The sequence below is a fragment of the Podarcis muralis genome, chromosome 6 (genome assembly GCF_964188315.1).
Source record: "Podarcis muralis chromosome 6, rPodMur119.hap1.1, whole genome shotgun sequence".
NCBI lineage: Eukaryota > Metazoa > Chordata > Lepidosauria > Squamata > Lacertidae > Podarcis > Podarcis muralis.
The window spans coordinates 30,622,064-30,631,703 of NC_135660.1; the positions used below are offsets into that span (position 1 = coordinate 30,622,064).

Consider the following 9,640-nt stretch of genomic DNA (forward strand, 5'->3'; position numbering starts at 1 on the left):
AATGTTGTTCCCCTTTAGGGGGTGGTTGTGGGTTAAACCACAGAGCCTAGGGCTTGCCAATCAGAAGGTTGGCAGTTCGAAGCCCCGCGACAGGGTGAGCTCCTGTTGCTCGGTCCCTGCTCCCGCCAACCTAGCAGTTTGAAAGCGTAAGTAGATAAATAGGTACCGCTCTGGCGGGAAGGTAAACAGCATTTCTGTGCACTGATGTGGTTCACCAGAAGCAGCTTAGTCATGATGGCCACATGACCCGGAAGCTGTACACCGGCTCGCTCGGCTAATAAAGCGAGATGAGCGCCGCAACCCCAGAGTTGCCTGCGACTGGACCTTATGGTCAGGGGTCCCTTTACCTTTACCTTTCCCCCTCATCACTCTTTTTTGACAATACTGAATTTTATAAATTGTAATGCAGTTTGTTTTACCCCCTTATGTGATTTGCATGATTTGCAGCCTCTTATTAAGTGCAGCCATTATTTAAACATTCACACAGCTGAACCCAAACTTTTACCAAGTGTGGCTAATAATACAAACATGGGACTTAGTGGATAAATTAACAGCAAGATACCTGGCTAATGGTAGAGAAACAACAACAAAAGCAGGCAGCTGAACGTAGTGCAGACTCCCTTATATATAGCTCAGTTGGTAGAGCCTGAGACTCTTCATCTCAGGGTCGTGGGTTCAAGCCCCACATTGGGCAAAATATTCCCGCATTGAACTAGAGATGACCCACGGAGTGTGTTTCCAACTCTATGATTCTCGCTCTCTCCCATAACACTTCTAAAAGAATAGTGCTGTTAAATAAGCTTTATTTCACAAACGGTTCCAAAGGAGCATGGGAACCTCCTGGCACTCACGGGAGGCTGTGGACGGGCACCTTTATTTGAATGCGTTTTGAATTAGTGAATTTAATGCATTGTGCAACTAATCTGGTGGGGAGGGGAGGCTCTCTTGCCTCTTTATCTTTCTCTGTTATACCTATATAAATATACATATGGATTTGAAAGCACTTGCGCACACACACACACACACACACACACACACACACACACGGGATGGGGTGGAACGCCTTGTCCGCATAGCAGCACTTCGGTGCGGGTCTCGCTCTCCGCCGTCTCCCCTTCCTCCGCTCGTGCCGGTGCTCCCCCCAAACCCGCCCCCTTAAGCCAGGCGGCAGCTTCCGGCTTCCCTCTCCGAGGAAATGAGCTCACGCACAGGCAGGCCGACCGCTTCGGAGAGGGAGTGGCGGGGCCGCCGCCGCCGCCGCCGGAGAGAGCCTCTGCCCGCTCGGGCCACGGGAGGGGGGCTACCCGCGTGACGTCACCGGGCTGGGGAGAAGCAGCCTTAAGAGGGGCACCGGAGGCGGGGGAGGGGAGGGGAGTCGTGCTGAGATCCAAGCCATCCCGAGGGGGTGCCGAAGCCTCCTTCGCCAGGCAAAGGAGAGAGGAAGGAAGGGGGAGCATCACGCGCAACTGCGGCCAGCTGAGCATGTGAAGAGCCCGCGGAATCCCGGGGAGGGGGAAAGTGAGCATCTCCCGCCCCGGCCCCCTGATGCGCGGAGGAAAAGAGGACAGCATGGACCAGCAGGCAGAGCAGGAAGCCTGCAACCCAGGCGAGCTCGAGGGAGGGGCTCGGCAGGATGGCAAGGAGGGGGAGGCGCTGAAAGGGACCGAGGCGCAGCCTGCTCCTGCTGCTGCTCCTGCTGCAGAAGCTGCCATCCGGGCGCCTTCTGTGCCGCCTCCCGCGCCGCCGCAGCCCGAGGCGCTGCTCAGCTCGGGCGAGTACGAGTGCCGCATCTGCTACAACTTCTTCGACCTGGAGCGCCACGCGCCCAAGCTGCTGGAGTGCCTGCACACCTTCTGCCAGGACTGCCTGGCGCAGCTGCACCTGCGCGGCGGCGAGCACTCTCCGCGGGGCCGGGGCGCTCCCCCCGACTCCCACCTCACGTGCCCGGTGTGCCGGCACCGCACGGCCCTGCCCGACGGCCGCGTGCACAGCCTGCCCGTCAACACCAAGCTGGTGGAGGGCATCTTGCAGCAGCTGCGCGGCTGGGCGCCTCTGCTGCGCGACCTGCGCGCCCAGCGCCTCCTGCTGCTGCAGGTGCCCCGGCCCCCCGCCCGGCAGCCCTCGCCGACGTCGGACCGCAGCAGCGGCGCGGCCACGATCACCGTGGGCAGCCCGGACGCCTCTTGCTCGGAGGACCCCGGCGACGGCCACTGCTGCGCCTCCTGCCGGCGGAAGGCGGGATGCGTCTGCCTGGTGTTCACCTTCCTGGCCATGGTGCTGCTGGGCTTCGCGTGGATGGAGTGGCTGACGGGCTCCATCTTCCTCGGCGTGGCCCTCGTGCTCCTCTTCGCCTCCACCGTGCCTTTCATGTACAGCTACAAATCCAGGAGCGAGCCCAGGACTATCTTCTTCGCCAGAGCGACGGCCGGCGGCTCCAGGGAGGTGGCATCGGGGCGCAGCACTCCTGGAGGCCGCGGGGCTGCCGAGAGCAGGAGCCGCTGCTAGACTGGCGGGGTTGGGGCGGCCTCTCCGCTTTTAATTTATTTATTCCTTCCTTTATTTCCGGTGCATGATAAGCTGCATGATGTTTAAGCAGGTGGGGTCTTCCCCGCCACATTTGCACAGCCGGGCTGGGAAAAGCTTTCTCTTCCGAATGTCTCTCACGTCGGGCGACTATTAAAGGCATAGGAGCCTGGTTAGAACAAGAGATGTGGCAACCCGGACGCTTCCGATTCCTACCCTTGGCAGGGTTGCCACCTTTTCCCCTGGCAAGGTTTCTGATTTGCATGCTAGGTAGGAAGTTTTTTGGGGGGGAGGGAGGGGTCCATAGCTCTCCTTTGCATGCAGATCACAATTTCAGCACTTTCAGTTAAAGGGACCTTGAGTAGCAATTTCAGTTAAAGGGACCTTGAGTAGGTAGGCAGGGAAAACTCCAAAATCCACATTAGGGCAATGTATTTATTGGGCCAACCCAAATGACACAAAATAGTGTGTGATATTTTGAGCTCTTCCATGTGATTAGATGGTTGAAGAGTTCTGGAGAACTTGGAAGTTTCCACACTGCTCTGGTCTAATAAAGGCATTGCCTTAATATGATTTTTGATTTCTTCTTCTTATGGGCTACCCTTTGCTCTGTGTAGGGCTGGGAAAGACTCCGTAGAAGTGAAGTGCTCAATACTTGTCCAATGGCAGCTCCCCACGTTCTTGTGGGAAGGCCATGAGGAAGAAATCTCCCAGCTTGCCACACAAGCTGGGAGGGTCCCAGAGGTTGGAGAAATAAAAGAATGAAACTTTCATCCTCCTGAAGGAATGATGGGCTGGAAAAAAGTCTTAGGCCAATGACCTCTCCTGCAGAGTTCCTTTTTGCATCTGGACTGGACTTAGCCCTGCCATCTCTTTGTTGTGCCAAAGTTAAAACTCCAGGAATGTTTAAAGCAGAGTGAGTTTCTGTAGAGTGCCTTTTCTCACTTCTTCCAAGGAAAATCCTCATGCACACCCTAGATTAGATGGTGCACCTTCCAAGGCAGACAAATGCTTTCCTCTCTCAGAAATTATGCACTGCTCCCCCAAGACATACTGAAGAAATGTGGTATTTGTTGTGTGGCACCCCATGCAGTTGATCATGATGTAGAATCAAATGTGTTGCTATATTTTTGTGGTTAAAGCTGGAGCAAAGCTGGGGTATGGGATAGGCCATTCAAATAGGCAGCTCTTTCATGTCACATTCCTTTATTCTTGTTCTTTGAAAATGAAAGAAGTGGTTAGAAAGTGATTGCAACTGTATGTCTTTCTGATGTGTAAGGTGTGGCAAAACCAGACCCACTTATTATTCCTTGGGAGTTCTTTACCATTCATATTTCCACAGAGATGAGAAAAGAATTGGAGCTAGCATTATGAAATGCAAATAAGAAATGTGTAAAACTGCCATTTCTTATCTTACCATTTCTTTAGCAGATGCGGTGCCGGGGTGCAAATATCTGTCCAGCATCCCCAAATTACCACGGATAGTGGGGGCGGGGAAACTGCAAACTGCCAGTCATCCGGGGTGGGGTGGGGTTTGCAACTCTCTCCCATGCTGCCGTGGGAGAGCGATCCCTACAGAGGCTTGGGAGGCAAGCTGCACGCCCGCCAGCCATATGGTTGGCGGGGCACAGCTGGCGGGCATGCAGGGAAAGGGGAGGCCGCTGGCAAAGCCGCACAGCTCCCCCACTCGCTGGGGCACCCCTGAGAGGCCAGCGCCCTGGCGCGACGCACCACTAAGCCCTATGGGAAAGACGGCTCTGCACACATACAGTACTTGAATGAGACTATTCCCAAATAAGAAAAACCTGGATAAGGCTGAGGAAGTGGCTTGGTGTTAGGGGTTGTATGAGTTCAGAGGAAATGCCCTTCCACTGCATCTGTAAGACAATGAAGAGGACAGTTCACTTCCCGCTCCAACTACACAATCAAATAGATAAAGCAGAGCTAGAGCTGTTGCTGTCGTCATCACCTAGGTGTTCCACTGGTGCTCACTCTTCTTGTCAACTCCACTTACTCTTTACACCTTCCCAAAAAATTTTCCCGGCTCCTTCCACTCACTCACTGAGCTCATTCCACCCCCATGCTGTCCAATTGTCAATCTCTGATGTCATAGTGAGGTCAGGACTTCAAAGTGAAGCACAGAGCTTTCAGATTTCAGTGAAGGTCTGAAGGAGATGCGGGAGTGGCTGGATGTGAGATCCCATCTGCCCATCAGCTTGTCAACCCCACCCAACTCAAGGTTTAACAGAGCTCACTAAACTGCTCTGTGAAATGCCTCTCTTCCCTACAGATGTGTTTAATGGGGACGTGAGTTGCTTTGCCCAGTGAGCTGCTAAACTGCTGGGTTAAGGGCTCCTCAGCCCTCCATTAAACCTTGCTGTGGGTACATTTAACCAAGACTCTATTAAACACTGTGCCTGGGCTGGCCTGTTATTTCTCATGCTGCAGTTGGCATGGCCGCCAACATGTTATGTTCTTATGTATATAGGGAGATACTACTCTGCTAGCATCTTCTGAGTTTCTGACCAATTGTTTGACACTTTATTCATTTTTTAAAAAAGAGCAATGTTTAAAGTTCCTTAAGACTATTTATCATAACCAGCAAGTATTTAGTTATTTATTTGTTTAAAGAACATTTGCCTTACTCTTCAGCCAAAAATAAATAAATAAAGGCTTGCAGAGGAGGCATCTGAAGGCAGCTCTGTTTAGGAAAGTTTTTAATGTCTGTTGTTTTATTGTATTTTTAATATTGTGTTGGAAGCTGCCCAGAGTGGCTGGGGAAGCCCAGCCAGATGGGCGGGGTATAAACAAATTATTATTATTATTATTAGTAGTAGTAGTAGTAGTAGTAGTAGTAGTCCAGATCAATAAAAGCAAGACAGTGCCTTCCCTCAACTTACAATCTAGAACAGCGGTTCTCAACCTGTGGATCCCCAGATGTTGTTGGGCTACAACTCCCATCAGAGTTGCTAGCTAGGGATGATGGGAGTTGTAGTCCAACAACATCTGGGGACCCACAGGTTGAGAATTGCTGATCCAGAAGACAGGACAAAAAAAGAAGAGGCAGACAAGTAGATAAGGCTCCCCAATGCAGACAGAAAGCCCTCAGTTTATGGAGTGCAGTGGGGATGGACAATGAGGAGGTGGAGACCACGAGCTCATCCCTGTTCCCTCCCATGTCACATAAGGAACATAATGTCTGAAGAAGGCTCTGCTATTTGCTAGAATTGGAACTAAGATAGATGCTATGTTGGGTATTATCCAGGTCCATACAAATCAACGAGACACATTTGTCAATAGCTTTATCAGGATGTGGACCACACCTGTTGAGGAGAGGAAGCACTTTAGAATAACAAATGCTATAGAATAATACAATCTGAAGAGAAGCCAGAGTATAGAGATCAGTAGTTGTTTTTTAAGTACACCCAGGGGAAAATACTAAAAGAGTGCTAGTGATTTGTTATTTTAATTTTTTTTTGCACCAAATGCACTTTTTGGGTTGGGTGGGTCAGACATCCAGGTACCAGCCTTTCATTGTATTGATTCATCATATATTTGGGGGCTCTCTGAAGAATGCATGCCTTTTCCCCACTGAAAATACTGTGTGTGTTTTCACAGTAGATAATACTAAAGTTCTGTCTGTGGCAATTAATATGTGATTGCCAATTCACATGTGCAAGCCATTGCTTGATGCTAAAGTTAAAAGGGCTACTGCCACCAAAAAGTCACATAGGCCTTGTTCAAACGTGCATGCTCATGGCTGCAGTGTTGTGGTGACTTTCGTATGTAAACAAGCCATTACAGATGTAGAATCATCAGTAGAATCTTCAGAACAGTGATCACACCTCAGACATAGTTCACACATTCAGTTGTCAGTACTCAAATTAGGTTTGTGTGCGAACCTACAGAAATAGTGATGAACACACAAGTGTGAATTTCCTCTGAACATGCATGTGACATATATTTTTGTCTACATGTCTCTCAAGCATGGTAAAATTGCTCCTGGACTGTACCACTTCAGGCTGATGTGAGACTCAAATGATAAAATACCCTCCCATTAATTCATTTATAAAATCTCCCTTCACAAAGAAAATTTGATATCAGGGAATCTCTACAGCTATCAATGTGAAGGGGACTTCCTTTTTTTTTTTGTCCCACCTCCCAATTGAAATTTGAAATGTCCAGGAACTGCATTACCATATGACTGGCTTTTTCTGTGTAGATAAGCTCTAAAGTGTGTGTGATTATGATAGATTATTTAATCTTTATCAGGTTTTGTTTTTGTTTGCTGCTGACTGAATAATTGGCTGTGGATAGTTGGCTTATTCTTAAATATAGGCCCACAGACCTATATTAAAGGTGAGTCAGCTCAGCTGGATTCTGTCATTACACTATGCCTGCTTCTTACACACTTTCAACGTATGTGGTTTTAGCTATTCTCAGGAGAGGTGGGGATGCTCTAACGAGACCTTGCAAAAAGTCAGATTGTTTCACAAGGTCTCATGAGAGCATCATTAGCACTCCAAGAGATGGGCCACTGAATGAGTCTTGCACAGGAACCAAGAGCTTATAAACTTTTTCCATGTTGGGTCTGCATGGAACTACTAGAGATGCTTTCTCCTCCCCTTACCAGCTGCCTTGTAGAAGGCAGGCTGGCTAGTTGTGAGGCAGTTAGGTGGATTTCTATGGATTATAGGGGTGTACCTTAGTCCCAGATTTGTCTGTTCATTATAACAGACACATGGAGTCTATGCAACTGAAGCTTACCATGCAACTGAAGCTACCATTTGATGTTACAAGTATACTACTGGCAACCAATACAATCCACATAGAATTGGAAAGGTTTGGATGGAAATATTTACCATTTTTGTACCGTTGTGATATGTGGGCAGATTCTTGTTTTTCTTGCTACTACACAAAAGTAAAATAAAGCACTCCCCTTCTTCCAGTTTCCATTAGTGGTGAAGGCTGCTAATCATAGATGGTCATCGCTTAACATGGGTGATCACTCCTTCTGTAGCAAAGTATTCACTGATAGGGAGTTTTTAAAAAACGTATTTTATACTCTACAAGTAATTGTGTGTTGCTTGCTGCCTTGAGAACCAGCACTTAAATCACAACTGAATGGACATGTGAGTGAGGATAGCCTGTTTACACTGTGTTGCTTTGAATGAGATATGTATTCTAATGTGCACTGGCATCTTATTTGTGTGGTAGACCTGAATCATAATAAGTGAAATAGAAAAGCATTCTTTGCACATCAAGGGAGCAATCCTATAGCAAGATCTGGCGGGATGAACATGGTCAGGAACCAGTGGATCTCTAGCTGAGCTAGGAGATTCCTGGCACAGTCAGGCTGTGCTGGTGTAGCTCCCTATCCTCAGCTCAGACAGAGATATTCTATCTCCCTCATTCCAGCTCAGCCAGGACAAAGCCAGCTAAGTGGAGCCTAGCAGGTCTTAAGCCAGTGTTAAGCCCTGGGAAAGGGGCATTCTGGGGGTGGGACCATAGAGCAGGGATTTGGGCTTGATCTTAAGCCCATTCAACTTGGTCATGTGACCTGGGACCCTGACATCAATTAAACTGGCAAAAAGAGTGGTGTAACTATGGTTTGTTTTCCCTCTGCCAGTCTTAGGCTGCCTCAGTCAGCAGTAGCCCTGCTCCAGAATGAAGCTTGAATCCGCCATACTTAACCCTGACTGAGCTTAACATTACATCAGCATCTTGTGCATAGGATAGCCCCTTTATAATGTGCTTAGGGTGGTTTCTCCTTCTTGACATGCTTAAATGCTATAATACAGATTTATACCTAAACTACTTTTTGTACCCTTCAGATTTGGATTTTTACTTAACTGCTCTCTTTCATAAGCGATTATTGTACATTTAAAAATGCCACCAGTGATTGTGCAACCTGCTAATTAGCACTTGATATGTAAGTATTTTTGTGCATTGCAGGGTATGTCTTTCAGTGCCCAGTTTATGTTTTAACCTCATTAGCTTGTTAATTTATTACTAGGAATGAATAAGTATTTAATGGCAACAATACATGAAAGTTGAGTCAGAGACGTTTCTCTGTGTGTGGTTATACCTCTGAACTGTGAATGATTCCTTGGTTTTGCTCCCTGTTCTGTTCAATGCATAGATGAGGCCATTGAGTGAGACCATATGAACACATGGTGTTCAGGAGCTATCAGTACCATGGTGACACTCATCAGCACCTCTCCTTTTCATCTGATCCCGAGCCGAGTGCTTTCCCACTGTCTGGCCATAGTTAGAGACTGGCTGCATAGAAAACATTGGAAGTTAGATCAAGCAGGGGCAGATTAAGGTAATCTTTCATAATATGACGCCCTGTGTGAGGCCAGCATTTGGTGCCCCCAAATGGATCTTCTCAATTATGGATCTTCTCAATTTTGTTGTTGTTTTTTTCAGTTTTTTTCATTGATTTTCCAAATTTATAACAAACATAAACAAACAAACAAACAAACAAACAGACACAAATCCTAATTATAATAGTTCCGCTTTTGCTAACATTGTTAGGTGACTTCATCGAATCCCCCTGGCTGAGTTTCAATGTATATCATTGCAACAGTATTCCAAAACTAATTTCTCATAAAATTTACTTGGTCAATTAACATCTTTCTTTCTTTTCATATTAACTTTAAACATATTATTCTATAACATCACATATTTAAATCCTAAGCCAATCTGGTACTTGCAAGTATTGCTATTTAAGTTATCTTAGCATATTTAGCTAAATAGTCTTTAAATTTCATCCATTCCTCCTGGTGCTCCTCCTCCTTCTGGTCGCGGACTCTTCCGGTCAAGTCGGCTAGCTCCCAAAAGTCCATTATCTTCATCAGCCATTCCTCCACTGTTGGCACTTCTTGTGTTTTCCAATTTTTGGCCAGCAAAATCCTAGCAGCAGTTGTGGCATACAAAAACAATCTAGCATCTTTCATGGGCAATTCCAGACCTATTATTCCAAGAAGAAAGGCTTCTGCTTTCTTAATAACATTTTTTTTTCAATTCATTATAAATCTTTTCCCGAAGTTTTTCACCTTGGGGCAGGTCCACCACATATGATAAAAGGTACCTTCTTTTTCTTTACATTTCC

The 9,640-nt window shown here is 47.3% G+C and overlaps 1 protein-coding gene across 1 annotated transcript; it reads left to right on the top strand.

Moving 5' to 3' along the window:
* The first annotated feature begins 1,187 nt into the window (after positions 1-1,187).
* Positions 1,188-7,476, top strand: RNF228 (ring finger protein 228). Its single transcript, XM_028731055.2, has one exon. It carries the CDS (start codon positions 1,546-1,548, stop codon positions 2,503-2,505), a length of 960 nt encoding a protein of 319 aa, XP_028586888.2. The 5' UTR covers positions 1,188-1,545; the 3' UTR covers positions 2,506-7,476.
* Positions 7,477-9,640: the final 2,164 nt, after the last annotated feature.